We start from the raw sequence: 19697 nt of genomic DNA, 5'->3' as shown, positions 1-19697 counted from the left end.
CCGAGTAATTGTCGACTTTCGTAACAATTAGAGAAAATTGTTCCCTGTTTTCGGTATGTCAAGATACATCGAGGACCATGATCCTTCATGTCTGCGATTGTCATTGCCTGCTGATCTCCTTGAATCTGTTCCATTTTTATTCCCCGCCACAACCTCATCGTACGTCACTTGTGTCATACTTGGTCGTAAGTGCCTTGGCCGAGTTGCTTCCTCTCTCTTTTGCTCAACAAAGTCCACTCGTTTTGCCTCTATGGTTGTCCTCGGAAACTTGTTTCTCCCAAATTTTGGGGTGTTGACGTACATCTTAAGGCCACCGTAGATGATGTTATCTAGCTTCCTTTCTAGAATATACACGTCCTCCACGTCTTTAAATCTGGCGAAACCATATCTCCTGTCATTCTTGTTCCTATTCTTGGAGATGAAAACCTCCCTTACGTCACCAAACTTCTTGATGTGGTGCCATAGCTCTTTCTCAGTAGCATCTTCTGGATAATGAGTGAAGTAGAACGATGCAATATCTTTCCAACCCCTCCAATTAGCTTGATTATAGCTCTGTCTTTGTCCATTCCTGTTTCCGGCTTGATTCTGATAGGGATCCTCCCTCACTCTTTGTGTCTCTCTCTCTCTTTTTTCTCTCTACTAGACCTCACTCTCACCCACCCTCTCTCTCTCTCTCTTTGTTTCTCTCTCTCTACTCATTCTCTCTCTATGCTTTCATCAAATGTCTTTTAGGTAGTAAAAAGTATTTTTTTCAAAAAACCTCAAATAGCACACTTGTTATTTAAAAAAGGATTTTCTGAAATCTTCTAAGTTACCAGAGTTTTTACTCTCTGGTAATCGATCACCATTTGGTAGTAATCGATTACCAGTGACCAAAATGGTTTTCAAACTGGTTTCAATGCTTTGCAACGTTCCAAAATGATTTTCAAATAGTATAATCGATTACACTATATTAGTAATCGATTACAAGTGAATCTGAACGTTGGAATTCAAATCCAATTGTGAAGAGTCACAACTTTTCATAAAATACATTGTGTAATCAATTACACCATTATGGTAATCGATTACCAGTGAATGTTTTTTAAGAAAATGTTAAGAGTTATAACTCTTAACATGGTTTTCTCAAAAGGTATCAAGGTTCTATAAATATAAGACCTTGGCACGCATTTTATATATACAATAACACAGAAAAACACATCTGATTACACAGAACTTTCCACTGCTTTTCTCTTGCAAAACCTTTTCCAAATTCATTCTAAGTTTTTGTTCAATCTTTCCTTGAAGAAAGGAAAATTCTGCAAAAACAAAAACTGTGCTATCCTTCTGTTTTTCTCTTATTCTTCTTTCCTTCTCCCTCTTGCCAAAAAAATTCAAAGAACTAATCGTCTGAGAATTATGTGTAAGAAGCGGGGTAGCTTCTTGGTTGTAATAGTGAACACAAGGGAGGGTACATCCTTTGTGGTTCGCTTCAAGTAGAGGGGTACATCTACTTGGTTGTTCAAAGAGAACAAGGGAGGGTACATCCTTTGTGGTTCGCTTCAAGTAGAGGGGTACATCTACTTGGTTGTTCAAAGAGAACAAGGGGAGGGACATCCTTTTGTGGGTCTTTGCTTGTAAAGAATTTTTACAAGGAAAGGAAATCTCAAGAGGTTGCTTGAGGACTAGATGTAGGCACGGGTCGTTGCCGAACCAGTATAAAACTTATGTTTGCTTTCTTCTTCCCTACGCTCTTTACTTTTTCGCTGTGCACTTTTTATTTCCGCTTTACTTTTGTCTAAGTTATTGTTTCTGTTCTTTACTTTTTCATAACTTAGTAGTAAAGCCTAATTGAATCTAGTAACATTAAGAAGAATAAATTTTTAATTAGTCAAGACACGTTCGTAATTAATTCAACCCCCCTTTCTTAATTATTCCGAGACCACTTGTTTCAACATGCAGGACCCCACAAATACACAGTATTAGAAAGAGAAGAAGGAAGATGATGAGTCTTTCAAAGAGAAGAAGGAAGATGATGAGTCTTTCGAATACAACAGTGATTGCAAAAATCTGTTGAACTTTTATTAATGTTTGGAAGATTTCAAAGTTGGAATACAACTTTCATGGCATTAACACTAGGGTGTCCTAGTCTAGAATGCCAAGTGCTAAAAGAAACAGCCATACAAGATGCTGTATTAACAACAGGACTAGCACAAGAAACAAAATTACAAGGAACTGTAGTACAAGAAACAGATTTACAAGAAGCTGCATTATCAACAGCAGTATTACAAGAAGCTGTATTGACAACAGCAGTTTTATTTGAAGGAACAGAATTAAAGACATTGGAAGAACCCTTGAGCTGAGACATGGAAGTAAGCAAAGCTAGGAATTGATAGAGTTCATCACTTCCCACAAGACCTTTATGAAGAACATGTTTAGAATCTGGTGATTTAACAATACAAAAGGATGAGTGAAACTCAAAAAACACATTATTACCTTTGCAGAATTGACTAACACTGATAAGATTCATTGTAATAGAGGGAACAATCAATAGATTACTCAGAACAAGAGAAAATTGAGGATTAAGAGGAGAGGAAAAGGATGAAACACCTGAGGAATTAATATTCAAACCTTAATCATTCCCAATGGTGATTTGATCAGGGCCCTCAAAGGGAGTTACTTGCTGAATATTTTGTGACATGTTAGTCACATGGTGAGAAGCATCAGAATCAGGGTACCAATTCTGAGTTGGCACTGCAGAAGAGCTGGCCAAAAACACTTGTGGAGGATGGGATTGTTGATTGGTCTGAGGTGCTGACTGAAGATAGGTGTACTGAGGTTGAACAGGTTGGACATATCCATACTGAGGTGAGGAAACCACATACTGAACTGGCTGAGCTTGTTGTACTTAGTGAAGGCAAAACAGGTGTCCACTGAAAAGTTTAAGCTGTAGCAGTTTGGGTCTGAGCAGGGGCAAGTGAAGCAGGTGGAGGAAGAGTAGGAACATAGTTTTCTTCCAACCTATGATAGCAGAACGATGCACCATGTCCAAATTTATAGCAAATTTGACACTGTACATCAGCAAAGCAATCACAACCACCACACCCACGGCCTGAGGTGCGACCACCACGATTATTCCGACCAAAGTTCCGACCACCACGACCATTGAAAAATCGATTTCCACTGTAATCATAAGTGGAATTGTCACCAGAAGAGGGCTGAGTAGTCAAATTGACTTGAACCTGTGAAGTAGGGTTCACAGATTGTGCAGGATTTGGATTAATTGTAGAGGTGCCAGAAGCGAGATTGATTGAACCTAAAGATCACTTTCTGGACCTTTGGATGCGTACTTCATGCTCTAACAGAATTGTTCCAACCTCATCAACTGAAAGAGGATCAAAACGAGTACTAATAACAGAGATAGAAGACTCATACTCATCAGAAAGTCCAGCAAGAACCAAATTCAAATGTTCAAACGCAGGCAACAATTCACCAATAGAAGTGAGTTCATTAACAAGATTCTGAACATGGAAAAGATAATCAGTAATGGAGCAATTATCAAGAGCGAGACTTCGAAGTTCATTTAGAAGCTGTCGAACACGAGCTCAAGTGAGCGACTGAAAATGTGATTGAATGCGATCTCATAGCTACCACAAAGACTTGCAACCATCCACACGAGAAGGCATGTTGCCGAAGATGGTGGACTAAAGCCAAGCTAGAAGAAATTGGTCCTGTTCCTCCCAAGCATTATACACATCGGTAACTTTGTCAGAATCACAATTTTCGACAGCAGCATATTTCTGCGGAATAATCGGCTTAACAAGAAAGCGTTGAAGATGATGACTCTTGATCACAGGTTCAACTTGTTGAATCGAAGATAATTTTTGGCATTCAATTTTTGAGAAATCGAGTGCGCAAAGGACTTTGAAGCACTTGCCGTCAATACAGTTGCCGTCTGAGTAGGAGGTGGAGGAAGCAAGGAGGAGAGATCAGAGTTGCAGAAGCCATGAACAAAGGTTTTGTATCGACCTAAGCTCTAAATACCATAAAGAGGTTGAGAGATTTTGATAGAGAAGAAGAGATTGAGATTGAAGGAGATAGATATTATTCAACCCAACTAATAACTGATTACAGATTGAAATATATAGCAGTTAACAAAACTGACAACAATAAACTAACTACTGACTACAGTAGTTAGACTAAACTAACAGCTAAGAAGTAAAAAACTACTTCAAGTAATGTATACTCCTTATAGCAGTGGTAAGGAAGTTGATGAATTCGTTCTCTTTGAGGATGAAGTTGTTTTTAAGGGAAAAATTCAGAGTTGTTGTCTCTATTGAAAATAATATTCAAATATTTTGTATTTATTGAATAGTGGTTTATAGGCAAGTCATCAAATTTAGAGGTACAAAATCTCGTAAGTCAAACTCTGGTGTCATTCAAACACATAGATTCAGCAGCTCTATGTCTCTCCTTTCTTTCAACATGGTATATAGACCCTAAGAGGCTGTTGCCTACTGCCCACCACCTGCCACCCACCACCACACACTATGGATTAGTAGTGAAGGGTACAAGGACCAGCTTACCACTACCACCATTTTTGTGACAGTGGTAGATAGTGGCATTGTGCCAAATGGAAGAAGACTGATGCACTACTGTGTAGTGTCATCAAGTCCTACCCTCTATCCTTCCATAAACCAATTTTCCACCCTCATTTTAGAGGGCAAATTACATAGGAGATTATCAATGTTAAAAGTTACAATAACCATTTGACAAGAACACTAGACAAAAGATAATATAACGACTTAAAAATAAGAGTTTATGCCCAATTTCAAGTCATGCCTTACTGTTAAGATTAAGCTACCTTCATTATATCCTCTTCCTTTTCACAATTCCGAATCAAATAGGAGAAAGTCTGAGAATCAGGTTTTACATTGGCACCTCGCATTTTCTTAAGGACCCTCAACACTCCACTGATGTTCTTCTACAAAATATCAAAAACAGTGAGAAAAGGAATGCATTATTTGTGTTAAAATAGGAGAAAACAGAGGTATAATGGACTTAAAACTGTGTTAGAGTACATAATGGTCACTACAATAAATACTAATAATAAATGTATATTATTAGAGTTTGAAACAAAATCAATATTTTTACTTAATAATGAAGAGAAAAAAAGTTCAAAAATAGTATATCCATAAAAGATAAAATGTCCATGCCATCTACATTTTGAAGCCTCTAGCATGCACGTCAAGAGGCTATTTTAACTTATTGTCAAAAATGACAAAAACTGCATCATAGCATTGTACATGTTTGACTGAGAATAGACTTATCCTAAAAATTCAAGAATGTCACCTCTCGAAAATATCCTGCCATTATAGCATTGTACATGTTTGTTGTAGGCTTGAAATTCATATCCTCTAAGTCAGCAATCATCCTGAATGCACCTTCAAACTGCATTAAGAAAATTAATACATAATAAGTTTGCTGCATATTTCACATGTTGATACCAATGTCAGACAGAAAATTTAAATTCCTAACTAAAAGGAGTTTTTTTCTAATTTCTATTACCTCTTGTACCCTAGAGCATTTTTCAAGGGAAGTCAGTCAATCAATGATGTTCATCGGTTTTACTTTTAAGAATGTATGTTTGGTTTCACGGTGGGAAGTATCAGAATTAATTTTGCCAACAGTCAAACAAGATTTCTGTAAAATTATAGATGTTTGGTCATTGTTAGGTTCATAAAATTGATTTTGCCTCCAAACCTTGGTTTGATTAGAAGTGATAAAATGTGTGTTAGGTTGAAAAATTTACAAGTTTTGTAGCAAACTTGCTTTCAAGGTAATGTGAGTGGATACTCTGTAAGTTAACTCTACTAGTTAGAGTTAACCCCTAGTTAGTTAGTACAGCTGTAAGTTAGTTACATAGTTAGAATCTCTACTCCGTAAATATCTGTTAGTGCTCAGAGATTCGTTTGAGCCAATTGTATTTTCTCTTATGACATCAATAATATTAGTTTATCAACATGTAAAAACATCCAAACATACATCATTTCACTTCAAAATCAATTTTAAACAAAATTATTTTAATTCTAAATCAATTAGCAAATGTTCACCCAAAATGGCACTACATATTTTGGAAGTTAATTGACTATTAGGTCATTCGTCTTAAGGAGTGGTTTTAGGAAGTATATTATGTGAATATTCAATACCGGTTAACATAAAAAATATATACCAGATAATAGAATTTCCTCTGCTTTTACATGACAACATTGCAGAACACATATGTATGCAACCATGTAAAAAAAAAATACAACTTACGTCTTTCATCCTCACGAAAAAGTGTACCAAACACCTGCATATTTCACCATTCAACTCCAAATGATAGTGACATATTATGGAATAGATTTGATGGACCTTGATGTTTAGTCAAGCATGGAAGAAAAGAAAAAATAGAAATCAGTATAATATGAAGAATAAGGGTTTAAACTTTAGAGAAATTAAAAACTATCACAGTTAATTAAAGCATAAAAAAATGAAGCTCTCGTGAAATATTAAAAAAAATGAAGCCTGCTCTACTTTAAGTATGAAATTTCATGAAAATACAGAAATGGCAAAAGGAAGATAAACTTAATTATGTAATTCTAATCGAAATCCGGATATAATGAAGGCTTTTCTTGCCCAATAACCATTTTTCCCATACCACGTCGTATAAATCAAAAATCCTAAGTCTTTGACAAGTAATGTAAAATATTGGTTGGTCATTTCTATGTAACCTCACAATTTTAGATGACTGACCAACATGGGTCAAATTTTATGAAAATTGGGAATTAATGTTGTAAATGAAACATTTCCTTATAAAACTAGAGACCAGATGAATGGGTTATTATGTAAATTGTCAAAAACGAAGAAACGGGGGAGCTGTTGTAAGGACTAAGGAAGATGTAGTATACCAGAACATATTCATAAGATTCCTCACAGATTTGTAATATGTACTGTAACACCTCAGTTGACAAGGTAAATCCAGCTTCACACATTTTTTCAACAATATCAAGAGCTACGCCCACCTGCATTGAAAATAAAAGGAAAATAATTTAATTAAAATACAGCCATGCTAGACAGAGGTATATGAATAAAATATTTGTTTCATAAATTATAAAATAAATGAATAAATGGTACAACAAATCAAACTCATTGAGATCTATTAGAATTGAAAATAGACTGGTCTAACTCAATTTCAAAAGTTAATTCAAACTGAGAAGATTGTGTCAGATACGGTAGGGGCTAGATGAAACTTTGCAATCCATGGCCTTCAGTTACTGCTTTGGCTTGTTTCCATATTTTTAGAATTTGAAGAGAGAAACTGAAAATGTTCTTGTAATTGCATTATTGTGAGTGAGTTTATAGAGAGGAGTATTCGTACACTTATGACTAATTCCCTTCATACTCCAATGTCTAATTATAAATAATACGCATGTGTACCTCTGAGACAACATTTAAAAATCATCTCTGTAGGCGTAAACCACAGAATTTCTCTGCACACCTAAAACATAGGCCATTGCTTTCTTTTTTTTTTTTTTTTGATCGGCAAAAATATATATATATATTTCATTATGTAAATATTGATGAAGTACCAGAGGTACTTTGTACATAGATAGGAACCCATAGATATGGTTCCTTAAAAAAAAACTAATACAGTTTAATTAGGAACCATATTATGGCTAATACATATGCTAAAGCCCCAATAAAAATCTACCCTCTAGTGATACAAAAAGCCTTGTCGAATATGACTTGACCAGTGGTTAAAATTAATTGTGAAATCTTTCTCAAAATTTGTAAGCCAGGTCCAGGTTAGTAACATTGCATCCTCCAGCAGCTTGTTTCCATTAAAGCTTTCATTTGAAAATACAATTCTATTGTGCATTTTCCAAATGGACCATACCACAGCCACCCACCAGCATTGCCATCTCTTAACCTTTATGCCATCCACCTGGACAAATGAATGTTGAAGGAAGTGGCAACGAGGGTTTAAAGGAAGAGCACTGCTAATATTCATCCACGACAAAGTTTCCCACCAAATAGGCTGAATTTTAGTGCAGTGAATGAATAAATGAGATGCTTCCTCCTCCACGTTGCCACAAAAAGGACATAAGAACTCCATAATCTGCACTTGCCTCCTCTGTAAATTTTTCTTTGTTGGCAATCTATCTTTAAACAATCTCCACGCGAATACTGCATATTTTTTGGGGATCCTCAACTTCCACATCTCTGCAAAACCTTCCTCCTTGCTTCCAGCTGCTCCCCCCTCCCATAAAAACTGATATGCATTATGTGTAGAATATATACCTGATTGGTGACCTATCCATTCCCACTCATCATCTCCCTGTTGCTGTATGGATCTACCTTCAACTTCTCCAAGGAAACTAATGGCCGAGTCAATTTCGCAGTCAAAAAATGATCTTCTCCAAAGGAAACACCACTCCCATCCATTAACATTGTGAAATCCCATTTGTCGGATAGACTGGTGCTGCTGTGATGAAATGAGATAAATTCTAGGGTATTTTTCTGCTAGTGATATCCCGTGACTCAGCCACCTATCCTCCCAAAATTTGACCCTTTCCCCCACTCCAACCTTCCATCTAAACCCATCTTGGAGGACTCTACCCTGGCATGGGTAATGTAGAGCTCTTTTTAAGTCCCTCCACCAGACTGACTCATTAGCTGCCCTTCCCACTTCCTCCAACCCCCTCCCTCCACCATATTTCGACTCCAAAACTCTAGCCCAAAGCTCCCCTTGGTTCTGCAAAAGATGCCACTTCCATTTGCCTAGCAGGGCTAGGTTGAAAGTATTAATGTCTTTGATGCCAAGGCCTCCCCTCTCTTTTGGTAAACAGACGGTCTCCCATATAATCCATGCAATCTTCTTTTGGTCAGAACCACCTCCCCATAGGAATCTGCGTTGTATTTTCACTAACTTATCTACCACTGATTGAGGTACCCTGAAAAAAGAAAAGAAATAAATAGGAATTGATGTTAGTACTGCATGTATCAATGTCACTCTCCCCCCAAATAAGATGTGCCTTTGCTTCCATTTTCCCAACTTTCTCTCACAATTTTGGATAATTGATTCCCACATATGACACCTCCTCGGATTGGCCCCTATGGGTATGCCAAGATAGACAAAAGGAAAAGTCATCAAACCACAATTCAGATAGTTGGCCGCAGTTTGCTTCCATTGGTCTGATACTCCAAAAGCTCCAAAACTACTTTTAGAAAAATTGATCTTTAAGCCTGAGACCAATTCAAAGGACCTTAGGATAACTTTTATAGCTTCAACATTCTCCTTAGACGCTTCCCCAAAGAAGATAGTGTCGTCCACATACTGAAGGACACTGACGGGGACATTATTGGTACCAACTAGGAAGCCTTTATACAGATTTGCCTCTAAAGCTCTCCTCATCAATCCCAGACAAGGCTTCAGCCACAATATTAAATAGGAAAGGTGCCAGTGGATCACCTTGCCTAAGACCCCGTTGAGGCAAGAACTCAGTTGTTGGGCTGCCATTCACCAAGACTGAAATAGATGCAGATTTCAAACATCCTTCAATCCACTTAATCCATTTTGGACTGAAGCCCGTTTTACTCATCATGTATAACAGAAAATCCCATGACGCCCCCATCGTAATCCTTTTCATAATCCACCCCGAAGACAAGGTATGGTTTGTTACTCCTCTTGGCTTCATGTATCACCTCATTTTCTATGAGTGCACTATGAAGTAAGTGTCTCCCTTCAATGAAAGCTGATTGGGTCTCATTTATAATAGATGGCATGACCTTCTTCATTCTTTTAGCCAGCAATTTCGCCACAATCTTATACATGCACCCTATAAGGGAAATAGGTCGATAATCATTTAGAAGATGTGGATCCTTCACCTTGGGGATTAATGCTAAGAATGATGCATTACAGCCCCTAGGAAAAACACCATTGACATGGAATTCATCTAAAAATCGGAGGACATCAGGTTTAAGCATCTGCCAAAATCTCTTTATAAACTTGAAGTTGAAACCATCAGGACCTGGGCATTTCTCGCTTCCATAGTCCCAAATGGCTTGTCTTACTTCCTCCTCCTGAAAAGGGGCCACCAACAAATTATTCTGTTGAAGATTAATGGTCTGAAAATGGATACCATCAAGCTTGGGCCTGCAGTAGTATGGTTCTTGAAATCTTTGTGCAAAGAAATTCTTAACTTCCTCCTTCACCTTATGTGGCTCATCTATCCAAGTCCCATCAATCATAATCCCCTTTAAGGCATTATTCCAGCGGTTAGCACTCATCAGCAAGTGGAAGTAGCGAGAGTTGCAATCCCCCTCCTTAATCCATCTTGATCTTGCTTTCTGCCTCAACAAAGATTCATGAGCTTGTGCCGCTACCCATAGATCTTCCTGTAATTGTTTCCTTTTCATGTTTTCTTGAGGAGACAGCTGCCTTTGGATTGTATCTTCTTCCAGTTTGTTTAATTCTGACTCAATCATTTTCACTTTTTTGAAGGTATCACCAAACTGCTCCTTGTTCCATGTCTTCATTCTCTGTTTTAATCTTCTTAATTTTTCCTTGAGCACATATCCTCCCCAACATGACTGTTGGTGAGATATCCAGCACTGGTAAACAATTTCTTTGAAGGACTTATCTGAACCAACAGTCCAGAACTCTGAATGGTTTAGGACCCCAATCAACAACTCTAGATCAAAGCAAAATTGGACAATGATCTGAAAAATTCCTGCTAAGGGTGGTCTGAAAGCTTCCCGGCCATCTGCCAAGCCACTCTGGGGATACCAAAAATCTGTCCAACCTACTCCTGGATTCACCATTTGGTCTGTACCAAGTGAACTTTCTACCCATCCATGGTGGCTCAAGAACCTCCAAATCATCTATCCAATCATTAAATTCTTTCATACTGCTGTCTGTGGATAGCCTTTGGCAATTACCAAATCGTTCATCATGGTCCTTGATAGAATTAAAGTCACCTAGGAGACACCAAAGTCCCCCTACCATTGCACCTTTCAGCTGCTTTATGGACTCCCATAGAATTCTCTTATTGTGAATGTCACATGGTGAGTAGATGGAAATTATATTAATCTGCTGTGCTTCTTTGACCCATTCCCCCATCAGGAAAACAAAACCATTTCCAATGACTTTCCTATGAAGCTTGAAAGAGTTTTCAGTCCACATGCAGAGAATACCCCCTGCTGTATTATTTGCTGGCTGCATTGTCCAAGTAGCCTGACACATAGCTTTGTCAATCGTTTCTTTTTTTGTTTCTTGAAGACAAATCATATCCGCCTGCTCCATCTTTCTCAATTTTCTAATAGCTGCCCATTTTACCCCCCTCCCCAGACCCCTAACATTGTATGAGACTATATTCATTGGGTCATTGTTCTGTCTCCCCGCCTTTCCGCTTCTGACTTGTCCCTTTCTTCCATGATCTTAATTTTCTCAATGATCATCTCCTGCTCCTCCACTCCTGAAACCCCTAATTGTTTGGCCTTAGTCCAGATATGTTCTGCCTCTTGTTCTTGCAGAAATTCTGATTTAGGATTTGCTTTTATTTCGCCATTGTGATCAGGTGTAACCATGCCCTGAGTGGGGCCAGCAATGTGCAGTGTCTCTTGCTGTAGCATGTTTTGTATGGGTGGCGTCTGAATGTTATTTTCATAACTTTCTAACCTTGCTGTAGAAACATAACAGCCCAATTGAGAATTCTTTTTGCCTTTCCTTTGTCTAGAGTATACCTGGGGAGATGCTAGGTGCACCCAGCAATATTGCTGGTGCACCCAGCAATTTTTATGAATGGGCAATTTTGCCCTTTAATAAAAAATTATAAAAAGCCCCCCCCCCCTCTCCGGAAGAAACTTTCCTTCCGCGAAGCTTCTTCTCCCTCTCCGCGAACTGCTTCTTCTCCATTCTCCGTGAACTGCTACTTCTTCTCCGCAAGGCAAGCGCGAACCTCGTCTTCTTCTTCTCCGCGAACGAGGTTAGTCTCCCTAACTCCCCTTTGCTTGTATGATACAACATTGTTGTAGCAGTGGAACCTTAGGATAGTTACCTTAGGATAGTAACCTTAGGGTAGAAGACGAGAGGGGAGGACGCCGGAAAAAATGGGGAAAGGAGGCTCACGGCGGAGCCTTCCGGAAGACCCGTTAGGGGTTCTTCCGGAAGTTCCGGAAGAACATTTTCCGGAAAGTTTCCGGAAGAAGTGTTCTTCCGGAAATAACCAAATGCCTTCCGGAAGAACACTTCTTCCGGAAGACTCCCGGAAAACCTCTTCCGGGAACTTTCCGGAAGAAGTGGTTCATCCGGAAGAATTCCGGAAGACGCGCTCTTCCGGAAGAACTTTCAAATTTCCGGAAGACCTTTCCGGAAGAACCACTTCTTCCGGAAGTGGTTTCCGGAAGAACCACTTCTTCTGGAAGTGGTTTTTTTGTTTTTTTTTTTTGCTTTTTTTTAAAAAAAAAAATTAAACAGAAATTGTTTTTTAAATGAATTATTTTATTTATTTTGGTTATTTTGTTTTTTAGATTTTATGAAAAATGAGGTTTGGGTTTTTGATGTCATGTTTTTTTTATAATTTAAATTGTGTATTTTTACTAAATATTAATTTGTAAATTATTTTTTTTAATAAAAGTAGTTGTGTTTGTTTTTGTTTATTGTTTATTTTTTTAAATTAGTGTTTTTTCTTTAAAAATGAAGTTGTCTATTTTTATAATTAAAGTTGTGTGTTTTGGAAGTTTTATAAAAAAACTAATTTTTTATAGTTAATTAGTTTTTTTTATTATAAATGAAGTATTTTATTTTCTAAAAAAATTGTGGATGTTTACTAAATAATTTTTTTACATTAGTTGTTTAATTTTTTTTTAAAATTAAGTTGTGGATGTTTAGTAATGAATTATTTTTATATTAGTTGTGTTTTTTTTTATAAATGAAGTTGTTTATTTTTTTTTAAAAAAATTAACTTGTGGATTTTTACTAAGTAATTTAGTTGTGTTTTTTTTAGAAATGAAGTTTCTTATTTTTTTTTTAAATTAAGAGTTGGATGTTTACTAAATAATTTTTTTACATTAGTTGTTTAATTTTTTTTTAAAATTAAGTTGTGGATGTTTAGTAATGAATTTTTTTTATATTAGTTGTGTTTTTTTTTTATAAATGAAGTTGTTTATTTATTTTTTTTAAAAATTAACTTGTGGATGTTTACTAAGTAATTTAGTTGTGTTTTTTTTAGAAATGAAGTTTCTTATTTTTTTTTAAATTAAGAGTTGGATGTTTACTAATTAATTTTTTTTACATTAGATGTGTTTTTTTTTTTTTATAAATGAAGTTGTTTAATTTTTTAAAAAAATTAAGTTGTGGATGTTTAGTAATGAATTATTTTTATATTAGTTGTGTTTTTTTTTATAAATGAAGTTGTTTAATTTTTAAAAAAAAAATTAAGTTGTGCATGTTTATTAATAAATTTCTTTTACATTAGTTGTTTTTTTTTATATAAATGAAGTTGTTTAATTTTTTTTTAAAATTAGGTTGTGTATGTGTGAAAATAATTTGCCGAGCATGTTGCACATGCTGTGTGAAGTGGACAGGTATTTTAATTTGTTAATTATTTGTCATTGTTTATTTATTTGTTTATGATTATTTTTTTTTAATAATTGTATAATTTGTACTTCAAATCAGGAACGTCCTGATTTGAAGTTAGTGTCACATGGGAGGAAGGTGACACTGATTGGGAGGCCAGTGCCTGAGATTGAAGGCATGGTGGCTGCCACAGGATTAAGTCCACTAATAGATTGTTCAGTTATTACTGGCGATCCTGGACTTATATCTGCATTTGTGGAGAGGTGGCACAGTGAGACTAGCACCTTCCACCTTCCTGTAGGAGAGCTGACGATCACATTGGATGATGTGTCGTCCATCCTACATTTGCCCATCACTGGCGCCTTGCACAGTTTCCACGCTCTTTCTACGGAGGAGGCCAGATTCTTGCTTACGGAGTTGCTGGAAGTGTCTGCCGAGGAGGCCAGAGCCGAGAAAACACTCACACGTGGAGCATATGTACGATTAGGATGGGTTTGTGACATTTATGAGACCAGATGTCAGGCCCGGCGGTGGATTGTCGCAGCTCGCGCTTATCTGCTGCACCTTGTCGGTTGCACTCTTTTTGCTAATAAGAGTGCAACATACGTGCATGTGGTCCACCTTGACGCTTTCCGGGACCTCGCTCATAGTGGTGGTTACGCTTGGGGGGTTGCGGCACTAGTTCATATGTATGACCAGTTAGATGAGGCTTGTAGGACCACCACCCGATAGCTTGCGGGGTACTTGACGCTACTTCAGGTAAATTTTGTGTTTATTAATATCTTAGGTTCGATTATGATTTAAACATGTTTTTATGTTATGTTAACCTCAATTATTGTGTAGTGCTGGATCTATAAGCACTTCCCTAGTGTGCACCAGTGCGTGACTGACGATACATACCAGGAGACGTCTCCACGTGCTTCCCGGTGGTTGACGTCGAAGGCGCACATGAAGGGCATCACAGGAGCACCGTACAGGGCACGTTGTGATGGTTTGACCGTCACAGATGTGTCCTGGTTGCCGTACACTGAGCATCGGGGGGTTAGGGCATTTCAGGAGATTTCATCGTTCCAGGGTCAGCTCAGATGTGGTCCTATGATCGTCACAGTTCGACCGGAGAGGGTGGTACGCCAGTTCGGTTACATCCAGAGCATCCCTCCGCCGCCTGTTAGTGCACGATTGTCACACGATCAGATAGATGACAGGTGGATGGAGTTTGCGGATCACTTACTACCTGCGGGTCAGCTCTGTCTAGTGCCTGGGCAAGTATCTGCGGATTACATGGAGTGGTTTTTCCGCATATCTCACCCTTTCATGACACCGACCCAGGCAGGTGACCAGCAGATGGATGCACCAGCTGCAGACCCTGAGGACTACATACAGCCGCCCAGCCCCCAGGTTCCAGTGGCATTTGACCCCCTCCACATGTGGTAAGTATATTTGCGTGTTTAATGTTTTATGAGTTGTTTATTTTAAATTTCATAATAAATATTTTTAATGACTTTGACAGGATGATTACGAGGGATATGAAGCGATTGCACAGAGGTTGGAGCGTGTGCTCAACCTTAGGATAGTCATTGCAGGCACAGAGTTATATGACATTATGTAGGACTGTCTGACGATCGCGAGAGGGGGACCCAGTGCTGATGGGACGGTCAGGGCTCGTCAGAGACGCCGCACGGACCATTGATCATTGTATTTATTTTGTTGTGTTGCAGTTGACATGAATATTTGTAATTATTACAGTTTTTGTTTAATATAGTTGACGTGTTTTGCACAGTTTATTATTTTATAATATAGTTTATTATTCCGATTGTTTGTGGTCCTTAAGCGAAGTTTACGGTTGTTTTAAATTTATTTTTAAAAAAAGGGAACCTAGAATCATGAGTTTTGTTTGTAAGAATTACATAAAAAATAAAAGTTTTTAAAATGATTAATAATTCATAAGTGAACCCTTTTTCCATGTTCAAGTACCCATGTTTGTAAGAATTACATAAATGAACCCTTTTTCCATGTTTGTAAGAATTACATAAAAAACATAAGTTTTTAGAATCATGAGTTTTGTTTGTAAGAATTACATAAATGAATCCTTTTTCCATGTTCAAGTACCCATGTTTGGGATTTTTTTGCGTGGGTGTGCCAGTGCCCTGAGACAATGGAGGACGGCCATTTCTCATGTTTGGACGTCAAAGAACCCAAAAAAAATAGTCCCGTTCCCCGGTTCCGTCAACTAACACGTCAAAACAAAGCCTCAAAATCCAAAAAAATAGGAAATGGACCCTTTTAACAAGTAATTTTTTGGACCACTGAAACAACACATTCAACTTTATTATGTGAATTAAACACGCCGTAAACATATAAAGGTTACATCAACGAAAAAACAAAAAATTAAACATCACATTCAGTTGTTTAGCGACGTCCCACTGACCTCGTCTTCAACATATTTAGTAAAGACAGCTAAAATTTCTATTGGTCCATATTTTTTCCAGTAGTTAGTTGTACTAACACCTTCAGCAGTTCTTCGTTGGTGATCAGCTCATTTATTTCATATTTTATAACCGTATCTGAATACTCAAACCGAGCTGGTTGGCGGAAAAACAATCGTCTTACCGTTTGTGATTCGTGAATTCCAAGAGGGGGAATCCCTTTAGGTGCAACTTGCTTGATTAAATTCTTCAGTTCATCGATGGTACATGTTGAAGGAATTTGAAATTTCTTAGGATTTTTTCCTGTGAACGCGCATCCAACAAATTTGTTCTGCGGTGGCATGTTCCATTTCCCGTTGTAATACAGGATCGCGTCATGAATACGAGGCATAGTGCGTTCAAGTAAGTTTATTATTCCATCTGGTGTTCTTCCAACGGTGCATAATAACTCAATCGGACCAACACAAGAAAATTGATCATTACACATTAACATTGTGTTGACATCGTCATCATTTATCAATTTGATACACTCAAAGCGAATTTGGTTACCTGTATCGGTGAATGGCTTCCGGTAGTGAATTTCATCCAAAAATTGTTTGTCGGATAGCTGAAGGGTATTGTGTATTCTGGTTTTTAGGCTTGCAAAATGACACCTATTTGGTACTCGAATGGGCACCGGAGTTGAAGTTTGGAAGTAAACCCCAGTATCATTGTGAATAATCGATCCATTTGGATAAATGAAAGCCAACCTTGAGTTGACAATCGTCTGAGTGCTAGTTTCTCCTAGAAATGCCATAGTTTGTGTATCAGTTGGGAGATTATTTGAAAGCAAGATAATGTGTGATTTAGTAGCCTAGTCTGCCATATATATAGATGGTTGTGACCGAGCCTTTGTTTAACTTTGTTTACAAAAAAATAGACACGCGTAAATGTGTAGTCAAGTCAGCCAATGTGTTGTCGCTAATGTGTAGTCAAGTCAATCAATGTGTTGTCGAGCGACTGCTAGTTTCAAAATGTGTACTGAAGTCAGCCAATGTGTTGTCACGCTCAAACTGTAATACGCATGCATGTCATTATGTGTTGTCAATTATGACAATGATGTATGCTGCACGCGTAAATGATTTTTGTTGGACCAACAATTTCCTTGCTTAACCAAACGAGTAGTTGATAATATTAATTGGTTAGTAACGGGTTACAACGAATTATATCGCATAATGAATACAATTAAATAAACAATGCATGTTTAGTCTTCATTTAGGTCTACATAGTGTGTTTTGAATGACATCAAGCTTGTGTATTGCTGCATTCTACTAATATATGGAATTGCCCATTGCTTTGCCTGAGAATAACAATTGGTTGACCACAACAGCGCTGGGGGCGGCAACGGACAATGGTCTTTCAAATAAACCTGTTGTACATGAACAAACATTATATCATGCGCTGACCGTGCCAAACGAACCAGCGAAGTCATTGCATAATTGTTACACTAACTATATTCAATGTACCTGAACAAAATGATTTCCAAACACGTGACCGACACATATGATGCGGTGGCCAGAAGAGTCAGGTGGTGGTTGACTTCTAAGAGGGAAAAATGTCATGCTTTGTTGTTGGGACAACGATACAAGGATTACGTTATACTGTGAAGCAATCACATATCCCATGTCTGTTATATCCATCCACTTGTCCACACTAACCTGAATGAACCAAACATACACATGTAAGTAATTTAAACATTGTTATTAAAAAAAATTAACCTAAAAACATATCTTTGAAAATCCATCAACAAGTAGGGACAACTTTAATTGTTCAAATCTCTCTGTGCCACCGAAGAGGTTGATGTACTCATGCGACCACCTGCCAAGTTCTTTAAGCAATTCATTACGCACTAACGGCCACGAATCTTCCCCCATACCTAATAAAGCGCCAATGGACCGATATCCACAGTTACCGTCCGCTTTCACATCCACAACATCACGAATGAAACCTTGAAAGAATGACGCAAATTGATCCAACATCGGGATGATCCTTGTTGGCTGACGCGGTTGAGAACATGATGCACTTCGTTTCACTGGAGAGTTGCTGCTTTGAACAGAATGAAAAGCATCAACATACTCCCAGTAAGACGGATCACGCTTTGTGGATGTTTGACTTCTTTTCATCGGTTTCTTCGGTGCACCTTTAGTGTTCACCTTTGATGGAGGAGGGCACATAGAGTTATGATCAGGGTATGCGATTTCTCGAAGTTTACTCTTCAGATTTACTTTGCCAGCCACATCAAGTTCATCAAACCTTTTAGATATGACCTCTATTTCTTCCTTGATGGTGACTTCCGTCTCACATAACCCTTGGTCTGAAAAGCAAAGTCTCCTCCAAAAAAGATGGACTGACTCCAATGGGATGCTGCTAGCAGTATACCTAGAAAGCTCACATGCACAAGGAAGCCCGTGCGTGCTTCTCATCACACAACCACAAGAAGAGAGATTGTTGCCGAGATAACGTAGACGGTCAATCTCAGAAGCAATCTGATTTAAAGCATCCCTCGAAACCATCCCAAGAAGCCTCTTGTATAAGGTTTTTTTATATACATGGCCAACCACATGCGTACTGGTTTCAAAGGATGCTTTAATTTCGACGTGTTGCAGCGTGATCATGTTGTTCATGGCATCCCAAACACTACATAGGTCTCCAACGCTATTTTGTAGTACTCTTTTGAGAGCCCAATGAGCTGATTCAACCCTACATTTAAAATACACAACAAACATGAAAATATACAACAATTAAATACCATTTAATATTAATCGTTACTAACAAATAAAATCAGTTGTTAATACCTGTTTGTTGTTATGTTGCCTAGGTGCATGACCTTATTCGTCCATGCTGTAATAATTTTTTCCTTGTGGGGGATAATCCATGTGTCGTTAACATAGTCAACGAACATCGGCCAAGGCGAACAAGCAACTTGAAACTTCTGATGTGACTCATGGAACTCGTATTCGGAAGGACAATCAACCAAAGTACCCCAGCTATCCATTACATAGTCCCACGCATTTTTTTCCCCGATTAAAGATTTGCACTTCGCCTTCACATTCTTATCGATATGAAACCTGCACAACAAATTAGTAGACTCGGGAAACACAGTTTTCACTGCATTCATCAGTGCTAGGTCTCTGTCAGTGACAATAACAAGAGGGAGGCGATCGTGTCTTAAAAATAGGCCTCGAAATCGTTCCAAAGCCCATACAATATTATTAACACGCTCAGCCTCCAGATATGCAAACCCAGCAGAGAATGTCATCGTCGTTGGTGTCACTCCAACAAAGTCAAGTAGTGGGAGTTTGTACCTGTTTGTTTTGTAGGTACTGTCTATAAAAAACACCAGATGACATGCATTGCATAACTTTACTGCATCTGGGTGACACCAAAACAGATCACGCACCACAACTTCATCCTTCAATCTATGCCAATGAATGTATTGATCACGTTCGAGAAGCTTCATCAGATGCTGCATTTCGGTATCAGCTCCTCTTATTGAAGAACGATATGCACTTCTTGCATTGTAAATTTGCTTTATCGTGGTGTAACTGTCGGCATTGTGTTCCTTCACGTTAGCAAGATGTTTTTCGGTTTCACCATCGACTTGTCATATCAGCATAATTTTCTTTTCTTCCTTA

General features: G+C 37.9%; 1 protein-coding gene and 1 long non-coding RNA gene across 4 annotated transcripts in view; both read right to left on the bottom strand.

Annotated features, from left to right (window-relative positions):
- Window positions 1–19697, bottom strand: part of LOC100790259 (pentatricopeptide repeat-containing protein At4g04790, mitochondrial) — a 75862-nt gene that overhangs the window by 28028 nt on the left and 28137 nt on the right. Inside the window, exons 3-6 of one of the 3 annotated variants that reach the window (XM_026124614.2) lie at window positions 6927–7040; window positions 6295–6390; window positions 5329–5427; window positions 4841–4960 (exon numbers count right to left, since the gene is read on the bottom strand). In XM_026124614.2, the coding sequence (XP_025980399.1) occupies window positions 4841–4960; window positions 5329–5427; window positions 6295–6390; window positions 6927–7040 (429 nt within the window). The other 2 variants (XM_041007709.1, XM_041007710.1) reach the window with 2 other exon arrangements.
- Window positions 17332–17591, bottom strand: LOC121173233 (uncharacterized). The gene is made up of 2 exons (XR_005887667.1): window positions 17529–17591; window positions 17332–17431 (listed from the first exon to the last, which is right to left on the bottom strand). It is a non-coding gene; the product is annotated as an uncharacterized lncRNA (long non-coding RNA).

The sequence above is a fragment of the Glycine max genome, chromosome 12 (assembly GCF_000004515.6).
Source record: "Glycine max cultivar Williams 82 chromosome 12, Glycine_max_v4.0, whole genome shotgun sequence".
NCBI classification, from domain to species: domain Eukaryota; kingdom Viridiplantae; phylum Streptophyta; class Magnoliopsida; order Fabales; family Fabaceae; genus Glycine; species Glycine max.
Note: the sequence above shows the minus strand (reverse complement) of the source record. Positions and strands in the feature narration are given on the sequence as shown.